The sequence below is a fragment of the Peromyscus leucopus genome, chromosome 7 (genome assembly GCF_004664715.2).
Source record: "Peromyscus leucopus breed LL Stock chromosome 7, UCI_PerLeu_2.1, whole genome shotgun sequence".
NCBI lineage: Eukaryota > Metazoa > Chordata > Mammalia > Rodentia > Cricetidae > Peromyscus > Peromyscus leucopus.
The window spans coordinates 14874855-14896051 of record NC_051069.1 but is presented as its reverse complement, the minus strand read 5'-3'; the positions used below and the strand labels follow the sequence as shown (position 1 = coordinate 14896051).

The 21197-nt window shown below is 55.0% G+C and overlaps 2 protein-coding genes across 8 annotated transcripts in view; one reads left to right on the top strand and one right to left on the bottom strand.

The window, feature by feature from the left end:
* Nucleotides 1–15519, top strand: part of Stra6 (signaling receptor and transporter of retinol STRA6) — a 117622-nt gene extending 102103 nt beyond the window's left edge. For 5 of the 6 annotated variants that reach the window (XM_037207471.1, XM_037207474.1, XM_037207470.1 and 2 more), the window contains exons 3-19: nt 530–596; nt 872–957; nt 1989–2128; nt 2454–2477; nt 2657–2823; nt 4365–4487; nt 6778–6845; nt 7046–7125; nt 7325–7386; nt 8679–8841; nt 10443–10518; nt 11277–11410; nt 12316–12433; nt 12518–12619; nt 13382–13545; nt 13987–14142; nt 14680–15519. In XM_037207471.1, coding sequence (XP_037063366.1) covers nt 530–596; nt 872–957; nt 1989–2128; nt 2454–2477; nt 2657–2823; nt 4365–4487; nt 6778–6845; nt 7046–7125; nt 7325–7386; nt 8679–8841; nt 10443–10518; nt 11277–11410; nt 12316–12433; nt 12518–12619; nt 13382–13545; nt 13987–14142; nt 14680–14849 — 1900 coding nt within the window. In that variant the 3' untranslated portion in view covers nt 14850–15519. The remainder of the gene's footprint in view (nt 1–529; nt 597–871; nt 958–1988; nt 2129–2453; nt 2478–2656; nt 2824–4364; nt 4488–6777; nt 6846–7045; nt 7126–7324; nt 7387–8678; nt 8842–10442; nt 10519–11276; nt 11411–12315; nt 12434–12517; nt 12620–13381; nt 13546–13986; nt 14143–14679) is intronic. The other variant, XM_037207472.1, reaches the window with a different exon arrangement.
* A 2365-nt stretch (nt 15520–17884) lies between these two features.
* Nucleotides 17885–20911, bottom strand: Islr (immunoglobulin superfamily containing leucine rich repeat). 2 transcript variants are annotated; one of them, XM_028892519.2, is made up of 2 exons: nt 20598–20911; nt 17885–19858 (listed from the first exon to the last, which is right to left on the bottom strand). In XM_028892519.2, the coding sequence occupies exon 2, from the start codon at nt 19848–19850 to the stop codon at nt 18564–18566; it is 1287 nt and encodes a 428-aa protein (XP_028748352.1). In that variant the 5' UTR covers nt 19851–19858; nt 20598–20911; the 3' UTR covers nt 17885–18563. The 2 variants fall into 2 exon arrangements, with proteins under 2 accessions (XP_028748352.1, XP_028748351.1); XM_028892518.2 differs by lacking the exon at nt 20598–20911 and adding an exon at nt 20028–20154.
* Between the last annotated feature and the right edge of the window lie 286 nt (nt 20912–21197).

Here is a 21197-nt window from a genome sequence, read left to right as displayed (position 1 = left end):
CTCAGCGGGCACAGGGCACGGAGAACCGTATGGCCTGGATTTCTGATTTATGCCCTTGCGTGGTAACACAACCTGTTTTGCTGTACACCCAAGCTTTTAACGAGACGGAATGGGGAAAGAGAGAGGACCCTTCGAGTCCTAGATCAGTCGGGCATCAGAAGCAAATCAGACAGGATTAAACGCTAGACTGCTCGATTCAGACGGTAGGCTCCGCCTCCGTCCTGCACAGGGGTCTGTGAGGCTCTGGGCAGTCAGCAGTCCCCTAAAGATGGATGATGAGAATCCTGGAGGTTTGGGTGAACAAGAAGAGATATTCACACCAAGCTCGCACACTCTGTGTTTTCCCAGACTCTCCTGTCTCTAACCCTATAGCATGGCACAGGACCAGCTCAACACAGGGCTGGGGGGTCCAGACTGACCCTGGAAAGCAGAACTAGGCAGGCTGGGGGAGGGGGAGAGGGAGGGAGATGCTGGAGAGGCCTCCTCCAACCCCAGAGCCAGCGAAACCTGTGGCTCGTTTGTTCCACAGGGTGAAGCCGCCCTGCCAGCCCAGAGTACCACCTGCCCTGCACCATGCCTGCCTGGCCTCCCTGTCAGTAAGTCCAGCCCACCCTGCCACCTGCTGCCAGTCCAGGCAGAGGGGTTTGTCATCCCATTTGGAATGGTGATGGGGACCTAGTGACCCCCGAACCGGAAGTACTGGTCAAGTCCAACCTCCCAGACTCCGTCATCTTTCAGGCAGTCCCCAAGATGTCACCTGAGCATGCGTTGGGTGGGTGAGGAGCATTCTGAGACCCAAAGGGACAAGTCTTGGAACTCAGATCTCTGGGAAGCCTGACCCCCAAGCCTTACTTCTGCTCTCTTCTTCCAGCTCCTGGCTCTGCTCCTGCTGGCCTTGCTGGTGAAGCGTCGCAGGCTTTGGGCACGCTGTGGTCACCGCGGGCCGGGACTGCCCAGGTTGGTGCTAGGCTCTGGGAAGCCCCGCTTGAGAAGGCTCCTCTGGGAGGGTGGGTGACATTTTAGATGCTTTAAAGCCGGCTCTGACTTCAGAAACACCCCTGTCTCTCTCAGCCTAGAGCCCTCCCGACCTTGGCTTAGGCAGGCAGGTATAATAGGAGGAGGCGGAGGAGCTGCTCCATCCATCAGTCTGAGTGCTCAGGAGATGGGGAGAGGGGAAGGGAAATGGAGGTCCTGGTAGGCAGCCCTCAGGCTTAGAGTGGCCTAAAGTGGCCCATCGCCCCCTGAGGTTATCCCGGTCTGTTCCCTGGAGAACATCCTGGGATTATGATTTGGGAGCGATTGCTCGGCAGCCCCTGCGGCTGCCACTTTCCTTTTCCTTGGGCCGTGTAACTCACTTCAGAGAGTGAGGCGAGGGAGCCATTCTGAGGACACAGGACTGGGCTGGCTGAAGAAGACAAAAGTTAGGAGAGGTGGCAGGCGCTAGTCCTCTGGGAATTGGGACCTTCCGTGGACGCAGCCTGAGATGTCTGGGGCAGGGGGACATCTGCTTTGCTGGCGAGTAGAAGGAGGGAGGATGGGGCTCTTAGAGGACCAGGGCGAGCCAGAGCAGAGACGCAGAGACCAAATGCCTGAGACTGTCGTGCCCGCTGCCTGCCCTCTGCCCTGGTCCACACCCAGTCCAAGGAGGCAGTCGTTGCACAAGGATGTTATGACTCCCTGTGTTCTCTGAAGGCCTGCCAGCCCAGACAGACAGATCTACTCCCGTGGAGGCGGCTGTTTCCTGGAGCTCCTCTGGTGGGCGGAGCACCGAAAGCCTGTTCCCACCCGCCTTTTGCCTCAGGGCCCGGCTCAGGATGGGTGCTAGGCCCACCACAAACATGCTGGCAGTGAATGAAGGGGCGGTGAAGAGGGACCTCCCGTCTCCCCTTTGGATGGTAGACTAAGTCACAGTTTAGGGAGCATAGTGTGGAGGGGACAAAGGTGGGGGACTGAGTGCTTTCCTTGTATCCCTTCCCTGTCTATGGCAGCCCTGTGGATTTCTTGGCCGGGCACCGGTCCTGGACAGTGCCCTCTGCCGTCTTTGTGGTCCTCTTCAGCAGTCTGTGCCTGTTGCTCCCCAGTGAGGACCCACTGCCTTTCCTGAGCCTCAAGACAGCATCCAGCCCAGGTATCTTGTGCAAGGGACCTGGGGGCTGGCCTGATGGGACAAGGCAGGGTGGGATCCTGGTTTATTAAGGTTGGCTGGGGAGGTGACGGCAACAGGAACATCTGCCAGTCGGGGGTCCTCTGGCCGCAGAATGACCTCTTTAGATCAACAGTCTCCACAAAGGGTGGGAAATATTAATAGCTCTAGTTTACAGTAGCGAGAACTAAGGGTCAGAGAAGAAAGCAGTGATAAGATAGTACTTAGTTTGCTGAGTACTTACTCAGGCACCGTGCTAAGTACTTCCCGGTTTGCCTTTGCTAAAACACTGGCTCTTTCCTTTCCACAGACGGGGAGACGGAGACCTCAAGAGGTAATCTGGCTAAGCTCACGGCCTTTGCTCGAACTTTAGCAGAGTGAGCTCTTACCCGCTGAAGAAGCTTTGACCCACGGAGGGTCTTGGAAGAGAGACAGGAAAGAGCTTCTGGGGGGGATGGTCCAGGCCCTCGGTCTTTCTCTCCATCAGTGTCTCTCATTTGTCCCATGTTCTAGGACCCTGGAAGCTACTGGCCCTGCTCTACTACCCAGTCCTTTACTACCCTCTGGCTGCCTGCGCTACGGCAGGGTACCAGGCTGCGTACTTGCTGGGTACCGTGCTATCCTGGGCCCACCTTGGAGTTCAGATCTGGCAGAGAGCCGAGTGTCCTCAGGACCCCAAGGTAACCTTGACTCACAGTGGCCTAGGGCAGAAGGGTGCACCTGCTCGGCTCTTTTCACCTCTGTCCACACTCCGGGCTCCCCTCCTCCCCTCCATTATCCTCGGACTCTCATGCCCTTCAAACCATGCCTGTGCCAAGCTTGGCTGCTGTGGGGTTGAGGCCTGGGGCAGGGTTCTGGGAGGACGAGGAAGCCTACAGCACCCCTCCCCTGATTTCTGAGTCTTCCTTTGGGCAGGGAGAATAGACGAAGGAAGTGCCGAGTGCGGAAATAGCCTCAGAGGCCAAAGGAGAATTCTAGAACCCCAGAACAGCTTCACTGGCTACTGGCTGGGACTGTGACGTTCCTCAGTCCAGACCCAAAGAACAGTGGTGCAAACCAACTTCAGAGCTTCATAACTTTGTTCATTTGTTCAGTCACCCATTCATTCAGTCATTCATTCAAGAAACATTTTCGGGCCTTGAAATATGCCTGTGGACAAAATAAAAAGTCCTTGGCCTTCTAGGAGCTGTCCTTCCAGAAGAAGAGACACAACACACAGCAAGGTGATGCTACCGAAAGCAAAGTGCCCAGAGAAAAGAGCCACTTGTCTGAGACTCAGTTTCCCCATCTGTCAATGGAGTTGACAACACTAATATCTCCAGGAGAGTGAAGATTGGGAATTTTTTTTTAAATCCAGTCATCATGGATCCCACCTGTAATTCCAGCTCTTGGGAAGCTGAGGCAGGAGGATCACTAGTTTGAGGCTAACTTGGGCTACATAGTGAGATATTGTCTCAAAAATAGAAAACAAAGACACCAAACACCAAAGACTAAGAAGCTTTTTTGCTAAGGGACTTGGACATGGTTCACCACTTAGAGCTTGGCACACATTATGCTCTTAAGAAAAACACACTGAAAGAAAAACCAAATAAATATGGAAGGAGATGACCCAGGGAGGTCTCATATGGGTGCTGGGCATGTACTAGACAAACTATACTAGATAAAATTAGGTCTTTGTCTAGTTTTTTATTTATTTAACTTAAAAAAAATGTGTATGAGTATTTTGTTTGCATGTATGGACACATGCATGTTTACCACATGCCTGCAGTGCCCATGGAGGCCAGAAGAGGGCACTAGATCCTCAGACCCAGAGTTGCAGACAGTTGTGAACTGCCATGTAGGTGCTGGGAACCAAATCCGAGTCCCCTGGAAGAGCAGCCAGTGCTCTTAAACACTGAGCCATCTCTCCAGCCCCCTTTTGCTCTAGTTTTTAATAGTGTGTGTCCTAATATCCTGGCAGCACAGAAACTGGGAAAGTGGGTGGCTGGTTGCAGGCTTCAAAGGAGCCCATGGGAGTATAGGGAGGGATTGTGCCACCTTCCTTGGGTTCTGTTTAAGCCATTAGGGCATAAGGTGGGGAGGTGACCCAGTCTAGAGGCCCTAGAACCAGAAGGCTTACTATGGCTCCCTGGCCATCCCCAGGGCCCTGTATGGGGTGGGAGGGTTGTGGATCTTGGGAAGAAAGCAGAAGGTAGGTCTGACTGAGTGTCTGTCTGTCCAGATCTACAAGTACTACTCCTTGCTGGCCTCCTTGCCTATGCTTCTGGGCCTCGGGTTCCTGAGTCTTTGGTATCCAGTGCAGCTGGTGCAGAGTGTCCGTTACCGGACTGGAGCAGGCTCCCAGGTAAGCAGGCTCCCAGGTAAAATGTGGACCAGGGCTGCCTTCCCATGTCTATGTCCCCTGTGTTTTAAAATTTCACCTTTTTCTCTAGGCATCTGTGCATGTTCCTGCCTGTGTGCGTGCGTGCATGCGTGCGTGCGTGCGTGAGAGAGAGAGAGAGAGAGAGAGAACCCAAAGTCAGAGGACAACTGTTGTGAACTCTTCTTCCACTATGTGGGTCCTGGGGGTCAAACCTAGGTTGTCAGGCTTGGCCACACCTTTACTCACTGCCAGCCCAGACAAAAAAAATTTTCAGAATAACTGTTTTGTGCTGTCCTCTATCCCTGTCCCCAGGCAGAGGCTGGGCCAGGTTCTGGAAGGTCCCAGGGTGCCCATAAGAGATATTCCACAAGGCTGAGGTTTTAATCTGTTGGTAGAACGCTTGCCTAGCATGCATGAGGCCCTGGATTTGATCTTGAGCATCAAGTAAACTGGGCGTGGTGGCTCCCAGAACTTAGGGAGAAGAACTGGAAGTTCAAGGCCAACCTAGGATAGAAGAGATAGTGTCTTGGCTGCCTTTAACCCCACTTCTCAGGAGGCAGAGGCAGGTGGATCTCTGAGTTCAAGGCCAGCCTGGTCTACAAAGTGAGTTCCGGGACAGCCATGGCTACACAGAGAAACCCTGTCTCAAAAAACAAAGCAACAAACAACAACAAAAAACCCCAATCTATCAAACAAACGAGAGAGAGAGAGAGAGAGAGAGAGAGAGAGAGAGAGAGAGAGAGAGAGAGGTTGTCTTTAAAAAAAGAAAGAAAGTATTGTTGTTTGGCAGGATGGATGCTATCCATGGATCCCTCATGACAAGACAGCATTATTGAAAGATAATAAGAACTTATCAAGAAGCTTCTAAGGCCCTCCTCTGTGTCAGGTGCTGGCTGGAATTTGGGACTTCAGAATCCACTGACTTGGACCTCCTGCAGGTGGTGCCCTGAGATGGGTACCACAGCAAACCCAGACAGGGATGCATTGAGTCTGTAACCATAGAAATGCAGATGCAGAGGTCATGAGACCTCCTAGGGAGTGGGGAGGCTGAGGTGAGGGCCCAGATGGGGTGAGTAAGGCACAGGTTAGGGGATGGGGGCATGGGCAAAGAGATGGGGGAGAATCCAGCTGTAACTTCAGCCTGGCTGAGTCTCTGTGGGCACAAGCATGGACTTGAACAACACAGCCATACCCCACCCCACCTCCCGCCCTCCCCCGCCCGCAGCTGACCTAGGGCAGGTAGCGGAGGAGTAGGACCACCCAGGGTGGTGTGCTCCTGGGTGCATACTGTTTGGGTTACGGATCAGCAGAGGGGACTTGGTAGGCACTGAGCTGGAGTTGAGGAGAAATGGAGAGGAGAGGGGAAGCCTGTGGACTCAGGAGGCTTATCTGGTCCAGGAGGCCCCTGCCTCTTGGTTAGGCTCCAGATTTGCCATCCACATGTAGCAGGGCCCTAAGTGCTCACGACTTTTGCCTTCCTGGTGTTTATATTCTCTCTGCAAAGCCTGGGGTCCCCCAGAAGACACAGTGGCCTGGGTACATGTACTTCCACCACCTCTCAGGCTTTCCTCTGCCCTGCCTCCTTTCCACGGCAAACCTCTCCTCCAAATTTTCAGAATTAAACCCTTTTTGGATGTTAGTCAGAAAGATTTAAGCCACAAGAGACTCAGTCGAGCTTTGAGCTGGCCCATTCCTACCCTGGGTCCCCAGGTTGCTGTGGCAATAGATGGCCATTGCCTGTATTCTCCCACTGATCCAAGCAGAGGGTCACCCCACCTTCGCCTGGGTCTCTGCCGCTGTGCAGGCAGCTTAAGGCCTGGAATGTGGTTTAGGTAAATCCCATTACCCTGTGCTCTCTCCTGAGTAAACAGTAGCAGGAGGGGAGCCTAGGATATATTCCCTAGACTGGCACCATCTTGTGTCCTAAGCAGCAAAGAGCCCATGGGGCCCAGGCTTCCCTTGGCCCCAGCCCTGTCTGGAAGAGGCCAGAAAGCCAAGATCTGACTAAGAGGGGGATCTTGGGAAGGACTTCCCAGCATTGCCGCCTCTGCTATAAAAGACCGAGTGGTATTTATTTGTGGAGAATGTAGCTTTCCAGGGTATGCCCTTGTCCCTATGGTCATAGGTCAGTCTCCCTACACTCCACTACCCCTGTCCTAATCAGGGGGCATTATAAAAACCATTGCTGTCCATTCATCCATTCAGTGTCCTTGGCCAGGGCCCCAGGGACAGCTGGTGGCAGATCTCAGCCATTCCAACACTTTTCACACAGGGGCTGCAGACCAGCTACTCCGAGAAGTATCTGAGGACCCTCCTCTGCCCGAAGAAGCTGGACAGCCGGTAAGGTCTGGGCATACCTCAGCAGGCAGGAAGATGAGGTTCTGGGAGCCAACCCTGTGTGGGGGGATGGGACTGGACGAGTGCTGGAGAGGAGGTTCCTGTCAGTGGCGTGGTGCTGGGAAACAAAGTGACCCAACCTGGATGTGGCCTTGGAGCAGAGGGTTTTTCCTGAGGCTCCATCCACCTGGATTTGTCTGCAGCTCCCACCCTATCTCCAAGCATGGCCTCCTGTCTCAGGCCTGGGCCTGCTTCCAACACTCCGTCTACACTCCACAGCCAGGTATGTGGTACGGTGGCGTTCCAGGGTTAGGCTGAGCCCTTGCCCAGAGAAGCTGGTGGGAAGGGTCAGCTCATTCCTCATATGTAGGCACAGTTGTCAGTGTCCTGGACAGGGGACACACTGGCCTGGCCTGGAAGGGACGGGGCCAGAGGCTGGGTCATCACATTGTTCTCCTCATGCCTTCTTCCGGTCACTGTAGGATTCCGCCTGCCCTTGAAGCTGGTGATCTCAGCTGCTCTGACAGGAACAGCCACTTACCAGGTGTGTCCTGAAGTTGCAGGGCCCTCTGTCCCCAAAACCTCTGCCCTCATCCCCCAAACTTGGGACAGCTCAGGGCCCAATCAGATCCCCAGGTATGCCCCCTTATCCAATCAGCTGCTCTGCGCCTCCTGGAAACACTTGCCTACCCAATGGGCGGGATGCCAGTTCTCAGCAGGTTCACATAACGATTCACAAGTTTCAGAGTTAACATAAACATGGATTTCAATTGTACCTCCACTGTTTACCTCTGGGGTGACCTTGGTCAAGTTTCTCCACCTTCCTGAACCTTTTAGCTCATCTATAAAATAGAAGAAACAAAACCACTTTTCTGTGTTGGGAAGATTTTGTGAGTTGCCATGTTGGATAAATCACCACCACCTTTAGCATGACTCTCAAAAACAAATAAACTACCAGGGACTAGGGCTGTAGCTTAGTTGGTAGAGTGCCTGCCTACATATATGAAGCCCTGGGCTAATCGCTAGCATCATGTAAACACATGCCTGTAATCCCAGCCCTTAGGAGGTAGAGACAGGAGGTTCAGAAGTCCGAGGTCTTCCCCAGGTACAAAGCCCGTTTGAGGCCGGCTTGGACTAGAGGAAACCCTGTCTCAAAACACAAACAAATAAGCAACAACAGTAAAAAAAAAAAAAAAAAAAAAAAAAAAAAAGGGAAAAGTTTGAAATCTCTCCTCACACCTACCCCTGGTGTGTGTGTGTGTGTGTGTGTGTGTGTGTGTGTGTGTGTGTGTGTGTGCCAAAGGACAACTCCCAGGATCATTCCTTAGTTGCCATCCACCTTGTATTCTGAGCCAGGATCTCTCACTGACCTGGAGCTTGCCACGTAGCCGGCTGGCTGGTTAGCAAGCACCGGGGATCTGCCCATCTCCACCTCCCCAGTGCTGGGATTATAGCAGGAGGCACCATGCCCGGCTTTTTATATGGGTTCTGGGAAATCAAATTCAGTAAAATGCACCAGGTACTTTACTGACTGAACTATTACCCCAGCCCCAAGTTGGAAATGTTTATATTCTGAATCTCAGGTAGATAGAAAAGCAGAGGCAAATGACTAGGGATAGTATGGAGGCCTATCCTCGACCTCCTGGGCTAAAGTTATACATTCATGTCACACTCTGTATGAAGGCAGAAGGACCTGCTCTCAGGACAGTTGGGGGCAGGTGGCTGCAGCCTGGTACAGTCTCCTCTAGTAGACTAGGACACACTTTTTTTGGGTGGCAGGGGCTGATATGCACACAGCTGGTCCCCCATCCCGACCTCATAGTGGGGCTTTTCCAGGTGGCCCTGCTCCTGCTGGTGAGTGTAGTGCCTACTGTGCAGAAGGTAAGGGCAGGGATCACCACAGATGTCTCCTACCTGCTGGCTGGCTTTGGGATCGTGCTCTCCGAGGACCGGCAGGAGGTGGTAGAGCTGGTGAAACATCACCTATGGGCTGTGGAAGGTGAGCTTGCCTGGTGTCCCTAAAGGCCATAAGGGGATGGGGGACAGGCTACTGGACCTGGTGATAGCCTGCCATGAACACACAGGATGCCTTTGGTCATGCCCCCTTTCTGCTCTGGGTCTCCACACCTCATCCCAAATTGGGGGCAGCTAGCTGGAGCTTCCACATCTCTACAGCCTTCGGTCCTTATCAACCTTTATTATATCTTCCTCTCCCCCAGCCCCAGTGCCTTTGACCAACTCTCTAGCTGTAGTGACAGAGAAGCCCATGGCTGTGTGACTTCAGGGTGGGAAGGGAGAAGAAGACATGTATGTGGGATGGGGGCTGGGATTTATGGGTAATCCTCTTGGCACAGACTGTACCTGGCAGAGCACCTGCCTTCTCTTCCCAAATCCTTGTCTATCTGGACTATCTCCCCCCCACCACCCCATGTGATAAGCTTCAAGCCAGGGAACAATGTCAGCTGCCTCTTCCGTGGCTGATATGGCTTATAGTTTCCTTCCTACCCACCTCCTACCCTCTCCCGGCAGCTTTGTGGGAGACACCTGGGGAGGGGTCAGCCTCACGTTGTACAACCAGGCACAGTTGATAGAATATAGGTCTCCTGCAGCCCAAGTTAGGGCTCCCTTCCACCCTGTCGTAAAGCCTGATAGTCATGACTCACGGGACCTGTACCATTGGTCCACTGGAGGAGGTTCCCTTGTCGAAATGAGCATTCTGGCTTTGGAGAAATAGCATACAATGGTTCGAGCTTAGGCTGCCAACATTGCAGTTGGAGGTGTGGCTGCTTTGCATATTCTCCTGACGCCGTCCCAGGGCATGGTGGTGGTGTAGGGCAGAGAATGGGGAGCATACAGGGGTCTGAGCTGTCAGGCCCTCCCTGAACAACTCCCATGAGAGACCCTGTGGGCTTGCTGTGAGGGTCTAGAGTGAGCCTGGCTGGCATGTGGGTTGAAAGTGCACCAGCTACATCCACGAGATTCTTACACATGTATCCAGAGCTCTCTATCCACCGTTACAGAGACTGTGGACCTGACTGTCTCAGTGTCTGTGTGTGTGGTCAGGGGTGTGCGGGAGATAGTTGAGAAGAAGGGCCCCACCCAGAGGAGATAGGTAACAGTCACTACCTCCTTCATTATGGTAGGCACATGGCACGACTCTCTGTGTTCTGATCAAAGCCACTACTACAAGGGCAGATGGGTTTATGGCCAGGGTCATTCTGGGAGGTGGGCCACAGCATCATGGCCACCAGTGAAGCTTGTGATTGTCACAAGGCCCTCTTGAGGGCCAGCCACATGGGCAGGAAGTGGGGAGCTGCAGGCAGATGCCAGGTAGGAATCTCTCATTGCAGGGGTCATAACAACGTAAGCAACAAAACCAAGGTGAAGGCCGGGTCTGTGGCTCAAAGCTGCCCTTTCTCTTTCTTGGCTATCACATATTACTGGGCAAGATGGGGCTGTAGAGGGTGTCAGCTCATGCTGGACCTAAGAACTGGAGCTGGGGCCCAGTGGTTTCCCCTTGGAGTGAGGTATAGGGGTCAGAGTCTGTGGAAGATCCTCTAGCCCCTGTCTTCCCCGGCTCTCTCTCTCTCTCTCATCCAGCATGCTACATCTCGGCTCTGGTCTTGTCCTGCTCATTAACCTTCCTGCTCCTGATCCGTTCCCTGGGGACTCACAGGTCAGTGACAGGCCCTGACACTCCAGTCTGGAGGTAGGGCAGGGGACTTGAGGGATCCCAATCCAGGGTGGAGGGAGAAGCCTCTGTAGGCCAGTTTGCCACAGAGCAACGCCACCACCACCACCACCACCCGTTGACTGTATGTGGTGGGAGGAGAAGGTGCCCCAGGCATGTATGGTTGTCCTTGAGATCTGTGAGTCGTACATTGCCGAGAAGTCTGCCTGTGAGAAGGTGCCCTGGGAGGGCCGGTAATGAATCCAGTTCCAAGGGTGGAAGAGGCTGGGACTGAGGGACAAAGGGTACCAAAGGCAGGAGTGACCACATGAGTAAAAGCAGAGAAGTGGACGACGGAGGGTGAGCAGGTGCCCCAGAAGGTGGAGGGGGCACTGGGGAGGTTGTTCTGAGAAATGAGCAATGCAGAGGGCTGGGCACTCAACAGGCTTCAGCGTTCCTACTCAGGGTCTTGGACCACAGAGCTGGCCCTACTTGCCCTGGCATCCGAGGCTCTCTGCCTTGCCTTTCTCCCTGGAGGCCCAGCTGGGCTCTAATTCCATCATTCCCAGTGATGGTTCAGGTTGCGCCTCCATCTGGGGTCTCCTAAGACTACACAGACCTTACCTCCTTCGGAAGACCGCGCCCAGACTGTTAACCTCCAGGCTCCTGCAGCCCTAAGGTTCCCTGCTGATGGCCAGATGCTCGCCCTGGGTTATCATTTAGAGGTACTATGTTGTTCCCTGAGGTCACTGTTTTCAACCCAGGGCCAATCTTCAAGCACTGCACCGAGGGGCTGCCCTGGACCCGGGTAACCCGCTTCAGAGTACCCATCCCTCTCGCCAAGCCATAGTCTGCTGGATGAGTTTCAGTGCCTATCAGACAGCCTTCAGCTGCCTTGGTGAGCCCCCTTCGCCATGTTCCTAGAGCTGGGCCCCGCTGGGAAGGGTGGGTACTTGGCAAGGGTTTTCCTGGGCTGGGCAGGACAAGAACATCTGGATTGGTGATGTAAGAGTCCCCCAGAAGGGGAGCCCTTCACATGAAGGTGCACCTGGGTAATTATGGGCAAGATGGATCTGGGTCTGGATGTGGCACACTCAAGATGGTGCACAGCTGCTTCTGTAAGGGAAGGCTGGCCATAATGCACTGCCTCAGGGTGAAGAGTTCCTCGTTCCTGGGATGCAAGCAAGGTTCCATGGACATGTGAGGGCTGCTCAGCAGTGCTGCCTGGGAGAGTCTAGTCAGATGGCCCTCAAGGACTTTTCTAGACCGTGTCTCAAGTTCTCCCCTTAGACACCACGATGCACAACACACTCAAACTATGAGGGACTTGGCCTCTCCTGCAAGTCCAAAGGCTAGACCTGGCCTTGAGATCTCCCATTCTCACCCAGGGCAGGAGGGAAGGTGATGTAGGATAGGGAAAATAGTTGTATTTTCATCTTGGTCAACCTTAGACCTCCCCAGCCCATCTGTGTACACCATCCCAGGTGGCTGTAGAACTTCCATAGGCACACTAAGCACCCCCAGGTACTAAGCTCTAACTCACAGCATGCACATGCTCATTTAAAAGGTAATTGGTGTCCCAAAACTCAGGATCAAGTTGAGGGCAATACCATGGATTCTGAGGCTACTGGAGTCTTACAACAGCTCTCCAAGGCAGGGACTAGCATCCCTATTTTACAGAAGAATCCAAGGCTCAGGCAGTGACATGGAATGGAAGTGGCCACAGAAGCTTGCTAAAGTGCAGGGTAAGCTGGCTCCCACAGAACCTCCTGTCTGTCCCCTTGTCCCTTCTGCCCCCTACAGGGCTCCTGGTGCAGCAGGTCATCTTCTTCTTGGGGACCACCATCCTGGCCTTCCTGGTGCTCATGCCTTTGCTCCATGGCAGGAACCTTCTGCTCCTCCGATCCCTGGAATCCACATGGTGAGGGAGGCAAAGACCAGGGGCTCTGGGACTTTCCAAAGGGCCCTCGAATGACACCCCTTTCCTCATCCTACCTACATACAGGCCCTTCTGGCTGACTTTGGCCTTGGCCGTAATCCTGCAGAACATAGCAGCCCGCTGGGTCTTCCTGGAGACTCACCATGGTTCCCCAGAGCTGACCAACCAGTAAGACGGCCCCTGAGTTTGTGGTTCCCTCGGGTCCCAGACGCTTCTTTCTGTAGATTTTTGCCTTCTAAAATGCCTCTTTCCTGTCTGTCACAGAGCCAACCTCCTCCCAGGAGATTTTGGGGGTGATAAGAGCCCACAGCCTTGCAAACCCCAGGCCTAGGGCACGGTAGACACACACTCTGCCACTGAGCTGTTTGCCCGGCTCTGCCAGGAGCCTTTCTTGCTTTGAGAATCACTGGTGCTCTCTTCCCCACAGACTCCTCCTCACCTTGGAGCAAGGGTGTGGGAAAATCTCGGCTCCGAAGAGGAGCTGGAGTTTGTGGGTGGGGGGATAGGACAGAGGAGGAAGAAGGTGGGAACACCAGGGTCACACAGACACAGCTGGAGGGCTGAGGGGACCGCTCATTTGGTAAAGCACTTGCTGTGCTAGCATGAGGACCTGAGTTCGGCTGGCCCTCCGCGCCCACGGAACGGTGGCAGGATCCTTGGAGCTTGCCGGCCAACTTAGTCTTGCCGAATCAGTGGGCTCCATGTTGAGCAAGAGAGCCTGCCTCAAAAAAAAAAAAACGAGGTAGAAGAGTGATAGAGGAAGACACCTGTTAGCAAACTTTGGTTTCCCTGGGAGGTACAAAAGCCCACCCAATAAATGTCAGTCGCTGGGTAACAACAGTGCCTGTAGGCATGGAGCTGTGTGTGACCCTGGCCTGGCACAGGACTCCGGGCGAGGCCTGCCTGAGCCTTTCTCCTCCCTACCCTCAGGCGCATGCTCTGTGTGGCCACGTTCCTTCTCTTCCCGATCAACACGCTGGTGGGAGCTGTGGTGGCCCTCTGGCGGGTGCTTCTTTCTACCCTCTACAACACTGTTCACCTCGGCCAGATGGACCTCAGCCTGCTGCCACCCAGAGCGGCATCCCTGGATCCAGGTAAGGTCACTAGGTAGGGACGGGGGTGGAGGTGGGGGTGGGGGGGGCCGCGGGGGCGGGGGGTGGGAGCTGAGCTGTCCAAGGAGCTGCCCCACCTTGAGCTCTAAGCGGATCTGTGCATGTAAGCTTCTGCCCTCACATGCAGCAGGTGTGCGGGCATTGCCAAGGCCCTGTGGTGTAAGGCTGTGTGTGTACACTGCCAGGGCTCCACAGGCGTGTGCAGTGTGTGTGCAGAGAAACACCAGAGCTCCTTGGTGCAGGACAAGCTTGTGTGGCAGGGTGGGTGTGGTGTATGCTAACAAGGGTGCCAGTGCCTGTGTGCAGTGTGTGTGTGTGTGACATGCTTGGTCAGATGCCCTAGATGCCTCTTGCTGTTTCTGGGTACCTCTGATCTGCCATGGGCTCCTCATGCCTCAGCTTTCTGTCCCCAACCTATCCTAGGCTATCACACATACCGAAACTTCCTGAGGGTTGAGGCCAGCCAGTCCCATCCAGCAGTCATAGCCTTCTGCACCCTGCTCCTTCACGCGCCAAGTCCTCAGCCCCGGCCCCCTCTGGCCCCTCAGGACAGCGTCAGACCAGCAGAGGAAGAAGAAGGTACTTCTTCACCTAGGCTGGGGATGTAGACTCCCAGTTTCTCGGGAAGGAGTCACAGGAGACCTCTCCAAAACAGAGAGCAGCAGGAAGTCACCCATCTTCTGTCCTTTCTGCTGTCACCCTCCTGACTGGGTCTCAGGGTAATTTTTTCTTTACTATGGACTTGCACACACATGTACCTTATGTGTGCACAGAAAATAGAATACGTGTCCTGGTACTCCCCTCCTGGAGAGCACCACCTCCTTCTCTGCCCAGGAGGTCTAGGGCAGGGGACATTAGGCCTGCCCTCACTCCCTCAACCCCCGCCTCCTGCTGCTAGCCTGACCCTTGTAGTTCCTCCCAGACCTCATCCCCTCCCTCCTCTTCCAGCAGCACGGTGGCAGGCTTCTGCAGCCCAGCCTTCTGCCATTCCCTAGCTGGCAGCTAGAACTCTGGCTGGGCCTGGAGGTTTCAAAGCCCTCTCAGGTCTGGGGCCTGTGGAGGCTTGGCTGGGACTCACCGAAGCGCTCTCTCTCTCTCTCTCTCTCTCTCTCTCAGGAATGCAATTGTTACAGACCAAGGACCTGATGGCCAAGGGAACAGGACCCAAAGGCAGCCGGAGCAGGGCCCGCTGGGGCCTGGCCTATACACTACTACACAACCCAAGCCTGCAGGCCTTGCGGAAGGCAGCCCTGAGTGGTGCCAAGGCCAATGGCACCCAGCCCTGAGGGTGAGGAAAACCACACCACGCTGCTCTTACGTGCCGAGGCGCATTCCCGTCTACCACCCTCCCTCCTGCCCATGTCAGCACTTCCCCTCCCCCAGCGGCAGCTCTGCCAGCCAGCAGATCCCTGTGGGATCAGGGGACTGGAGTCGCGGTGTCTACACCACCAGCCTCAAGAGGACTTTGGTCTGTGCTTGTCCACCAGGCTCCCAGCTAGGGCTCTAGAGAAAACAGCTGGTGGGCCCCGGTCTTGGAACTGGCAGAGCAGGGGTGGCCACATTTAGGCCTCTCCTCCCCACACTGGCTCTGCCATCAGCCTGCCAGGCCTCAGTGAGGCCCCTCTTGCTCCCTGCTGGTGATGAAAGGTCTGGGTATCTCCCATCCCAGCTGGCCCCACCTCAGTCCCAGCCCTCCCACTATGAAGGTGGAGCCTGTGTGGGCTTCCTCTCTGGCTCAGCCTTCTCCTTCCTCTCTCCCTACCACCCTTTCCTACGCAGCCAAGTCAGACTCCAAGAGGCCCCACTGAGCTGCCCATTCCAAGAGCTACATATTTTTGTAGTTTTAACGCCGTTAGTTGTCATGAAAGAAGTTAGTGTACTCCTGGTAATAAATGTGCCCCCGAGGAACATTCCTCCTCACAGGGGAGGGCTCTCGGGGGAACCACTACACTGTCAGTAAATCTAATCTGAGCTTGATCTGGGGGAGTAGGGGGGCACTTGGGGTGCTGGGATGGACACTGGGTGAGGATAGAGAGAAGCCCCAGTTTTGTGTGATGATGGCTGGGGACCCTACAAGGGCCATTCCTGGGCAGTGCAGATGCTGGACTTCCAGGTTTTAAAGAATGGGCAGGAACTCTCCCAATTTAAAGAAAGGGGAGAAGAGGCTGCAGGATGGTAGAGACCCTAAGGGATGAAGAAAGACACAGAAGGGAGAGAGGTATCATCCAGAGCGGAGGAAGAGCAGGCAGGGGACCAAGGATGCAGAGGGACAGCAGAAAGGCAGACACATTGGGGTCTTGGAGGAGATGGAGGACGTATGAATCAGAGAGATGCTCTAGATGTGGTTCACCATGCCTCCCCACCCTGTTTGGGTCAGGGAACCTCAAAATCATGCCCGTTTATTCCCAACTATAGATCAAACACATACACGGATCACACCAGAGGTACCTCCCGGCCCTCCAAACCCATGATCTGGGCTGCCCAGGGGACCAAAGAACGCATGCTCTAAGACCCCCTCAGCCTACTGCAAAATGTCTTTATGTGGGGTGTCAGTAACCCACACAGTCACAGGAGGAGAACTCGGATTCCGCCTCTGCCCTTAACAAGGAGACAGTCACAAGAGATTATAATCTGGCTGGGTCACAAGACAAGGGCTCAAAGGAAGAGGCCTGCTTCACACTGAAGATGGGGGAAGGTCCAAGGAAACAGCTTGGAGGGGGTGATGTAGAAAACTGATTCAGCCAGACGAAGATCAGGAAAAGGGTATACTGGGGAGGGGTGGGCATAGGCTACGTAAAGATGAAGGTGGCCCAGCTTCTTCACGGGCATCGTAAGAAGACAAAGATGGGGTGGTCCACACGGGAGCAGCCAGTCAGAGGGTCCATGGCTGGGAATTCATGCTAAACACTGAGGACAGTGGAAGCCACAAAAGACCAAAGCAGAGGAGTAGCTAGTTCACTTGGACACAATAGTTTCCATGTTGCTCTGCCTCAAGTGGTAAGTGAAAGGTGCTAGATGGACCTTCAGGATGCCCAGCCTCCTTAGGGGCGAGTGGAGCAGGGGGATGCTGGGCTCTAAGTCGGAACTGTCAAGTCTAGATCAGCCGGATGGACCTTTAGGCACTACCTTTTCTTGGTGTTTTTTCAGGAGATAGGATCTCATGTAGCCTGGGCTGGCCTCAAATTTGCTATGTAGTGTAAGAGTCTGGACTTCCTGACTTTGTTTCCTGAGTGCCCACCTCCTGAGTGTCCAGATGGCAGGCAGGCACCACTACTCCAGCGCCTCATCCATGCCAGGCATACACTCGGCCAACTCAGCTGCATTCCCAGTCCTCTGCCGTTTGATTCCTAACACACTTGAAACCCAGAGATGGGCAGTAACTTACCCAAAGGAACACAGCATCTAGGATGTGGCTCCATCCTGGTGCTTTCCCTCAGGCGTGAGGACACTCTTGATGATGTGACTGGCTGATGGCGAACAAGGACTCAACATGAGCCACAAGTCGGAGAAGGACGAGGGAGAAAGGAGGCCTCACATGTGGACCCCAGTGTGGGGGAGGGGCTGGCCAGCTGCCAAGCTCACAGCTGCTCCTCCAGACTCCTCAACCTCCTGCCTTCGTTCTGCTGAGTCCAGCAGTCCTGGGGCTGGAAAGCGGGGCAGGCCTTCCCCTGAAGGTCACTGTCCCTGTGTGCACACATCCAACCTTTAAAGGCGGGGAGTAGGGAGACACCTCTGACCCAGCGCAGGCCTGGAGTTCTGCAGCGCCTCCACTGGCAGGCCTGTATAGACCTCACACTGTGGCTGGCCCCCATCTCCCAGTCCACCCTTACAAGGGTCAGAGGTTTCTACTCGGCTGGAGCATCCCTTCTGGGGCCATGTCCTCTTTCTGGAGGAAAAGCTGGAGTGTACCGTTATTCCCTGACCCCTTCCTCCAGGCTGTCTTCGGTTTTGTCCTCATCCTCTGTCCCCGTCCTTCAGCCTCGTTTCTTGCTCTTGCCCCAAATGTCCCCAACTCTATTCCTCTCTCTTGCTAAGACTCTTCTTGGGTCTTCAATGCAGGCTTTTCACCTTACCCCTTTCCAAAATGCAGAAAGCAATGCTCACGTTCCATCCCGTGAGCTAGTTTGGAGACGGAAAATCTACAGTTTGGCTCATATTAGGACCCAGTGATGGGTCTGGGCTCCCCTCCCACGCTACTGGAAACACCCTGCACTGATGTCCAACGGGTCCCTGTCTCGTGCCGGCACAACTCTCACATGTGGCCATCCCATCCTCTCGTAAGGACTCTTTGATCCCAACAGAATTCCCGGCAGACAAAGGGGAGCATCAGAAATGCTGTTTATTTTTTTTTCTGCTACCCCAAACTGGCTAGCCTCTTTGGAGGGGCAGCCTACATACTTGGAAACAAAGGAGGGGCAAGTGTCTCGAGAGGCAGGCACAGGCTGTGGGCTGTGGGATGAGAGGACAGAGAGGCCCAGCCAGGGACAATTTCCACATTTCATCAGAGGCATTAGGGAGACAGGGAGAGCGCTTAACCTTCCCAGTCCTTGCCTGTAGTACTTCCTTTCCAGATCCTGTACTGGCCCCTCCAGGCTCCTTTCCGGACCAGCCCCGGTGCCCACCTGGGTGGCCTCCCCAAGCTCCTTACCTCAGTGCCGAGAACTCTCAAAGTGGGCCAGGGTAAGGGCATTATTGTTGCCCTGTTATCATGCTGCCCCCGGTAGGAGCATGGGCAATGCTGTTAGCAGCCATTAGTACCAGAGATGACAAGCTCTGTGATACAGTTCTAATCCTAGTGGCTAGCTCTGAGCAAATCGACAAGTCAGAATAACGAGGGGCCCGGGAGAGCTCAGAAAGGGAGGTAGGAAAACGTGAAGTCCCCAGGCCAAGCCCCGGCTTCACCAACTCCAGGCCTCACGGTACTCAGGGGGAACACTGGCAGGGTCAGGAGGAGTTAGGAAGGCCCTGGGGCTGCTCCAGCCAGCCGGGGCAGGGTGTGGTTAGAAGCAGGCAAGGAAGAGGACGAGCAAGCTTTGGCCTAGCAGAAGCAGCCCTGAGAGCTGCTGCACAGGCTTCCCTTCTGCCGCGATTGCAGCCTCTGGGGCCCCGGCACGGCTGAGGTAAATGATAACCACGTTGTCCTCGGGGCCAGATGGCTGGACCTCATTGTCAACCGTGTAGCAGCCCTTGCCCTCCGCGGCTTTGCTATGGAACCTGCGCCCCAGGGCATCCTCTCCCCCCTCACCTGGAGTGGCCAATGCCACGTTCACAGAGCTCTCGGCACTGCCCAGCTCATTGGTGGCCAGACAGGTATAGGTGCCCTCCTCCCGCTTGCCAAAGTCAGGGATAAGCAGACTGCCATTGGCAAAGGCCTGGAAGCGTGCACGCCCATTGGTCATAAGGGTACCAGGTAGGGCACGTCCGCTAGTGCCGACATTAGGACTGACGATCTCTACCGTGCCACCATGGGTGTGGATATGCCAGTGAAGCTGGGGGGCCGGCTGTCCATCCACGTCACAGTGGAGTGCCAGCACAAAGCCAGGCCGCAGCTCTGCTCCATCCTGGCTGGGCTGGTAGCTTAGCTGCACCGAGGGTGCCGAGCAGGGAAGCGGTGGCAGGCGGCTCAGTGGGGTGCCCTTCAGCACCTGTGGTGAAGTACAGGCAATGTTGTCCTGCTCTGGAATGGACATCGCGGTAGCCAGGGCCCAGGTCTTGAACCACACGAGGCCACAGGTGCAGTCAAAAGGGTTGTCGTTGATCTGCAAGTGGGACAGCGCGGTGAGTGGGGCGAAGGTGCCCTCGGCCAGCGTGTGCAGGCGGTTGTGATTGAGCTGCAGAGAACGGAGCGCATGGAGGCTGAGGAAGGCATCCCGAGGGATGAAGGCCAGCTCATTGCTGTCCATCTTGAGCAGCTGCAGAGCGCTGAGGTTGTGTAGGTCGCTCCAGGCAAACTCAGAGATGAGGTTGTGGCTGAGGTCCAGGCTCTTGAGCTGGCCCAGGGGGGCCAGGGCACCAGCAGCCACCGAGCGGATCTCATTGTGTGCAAGCCACAGCGACTGCAGTAGGGGGACCTCCCTGAAAGCCCCCTTGGGCAGGCGTGGCAGCCTGTTGGCTGACAGGCTCAGTGTGGTCACATTGGCTGGGAAGCCTGGTGGTACAGCCTGTAGGTCACGGTAGGCACAGTCTGCAATCTGGAAACCATACTTCTCCCCACAGTCACAGGACTCCGGACAAGCTTGCACCAGGTTCAGGAGAACGGCCCAGCAAAGCAGGCACAGTGCCCGCATGGTACCTCCTACAAGGAAGGACCCAGGTGAGCGTAAGGATTCACAGAAAGGACTTATCCCTCCTCAGACCCCAACCATTAGAAGGCCCTGCATAAGCCAGCCAGACACTACCACCTAACCCACCACCCTCACTCCCTAGGAGAAGAAACTGAGGCCCATAAGAGGGCTTGGACTTGCCAAGGTCGTGTAGGCAGACAAGGTGAAGACAGGCTAGAAGGCCACCCCAGCTTTTCCTCTGCACAGAGCTCTTTCTGCCTCGGCCTGTTGCTAGCTGACTTTATGACTTGCAATCTGTTTTCCAGCCACCCCCCTCCCCCCAGCACTCCACAGAACCTCCCTTCTGCCCTCCCACATCCTGGCTGCAGTCCCTCCCACTGGAGCCCCCCATAGGTGTATGTTTTTCTGCCCTAGTCCAGACAAGGCCCCTTGTGCAACGCACACACACCCTCCACCCCTCCCACTCCGGGGCCCCGTTCCGTTCCGTTCCAACTACCCCAGGCAGCTGCCTAAATAAACCAACCAGGACCTCTCAACTAAGGCAGGGGGCCAGAGGCTCATCCCCAATGCAGCTGCGAGTTCTGGAGTTGAGATTGTCCGAGCAGACGCTCTCTGGGTGGCTCTGAGAAAGGGCCTGTTCCAAGTCCGTCAAACTCACAGGAATGGAAGAACAAACCAGCCAGAGCCTAGCAGACCTCCACCCCCAACTCCCTCACCCCAGCTGTGGGGACTCCCTCTTCCCTGACTTACCTCCAAACTGCTCTTCCAAAGTCAAGCTGAGCCTCTCTTAAGACGGGTAGAACCAAAGCACCGAAGGACTAGGACTGCCAGGCAGGACCAGGATGCTGGAGCAGGGGGCTGGCTGCTTTGTACACCCCGCTGACCAGGGTGCCCAGGACAGTCCTGAGCAGGGGCTGCAGGGAAGGATCTGTGCAGCCTAGACGCCTTTCAACAAAACGAAAATGAGCTTCGGCCACAGGGACCCTGCTTTATAAATGACACCAGAAACTGAAGGGGAAAGGGGCCAAATTTTGGGTTGTTCATGTGCTCTCTCTCTCTCTCTCTCTCTCTCTCTCTCTCTCTCTCTCTCTCCAACTTCCTTAAAGTCACAGCACTATCTGGGCAGGACCCCAAGAAAAGATGAGGCCCGAAAGGATCCTTTTTTTTTTTTTTTTTCCTAATGGGGGAAGGGTGAGAAACTGGATCTCATGGAAAGTGGGAAATTTGGAACCTCGCTTCCAACAAGAAGAAAGCGGGCGGCCCCTTCCTCCCCTCCTGGCCGAGTTGCTGTTTGTGTGCACAGCTGGGTGTGTGCTGTGGCCTTGGTGGGGAGAGAGCGGGGATTGCTGT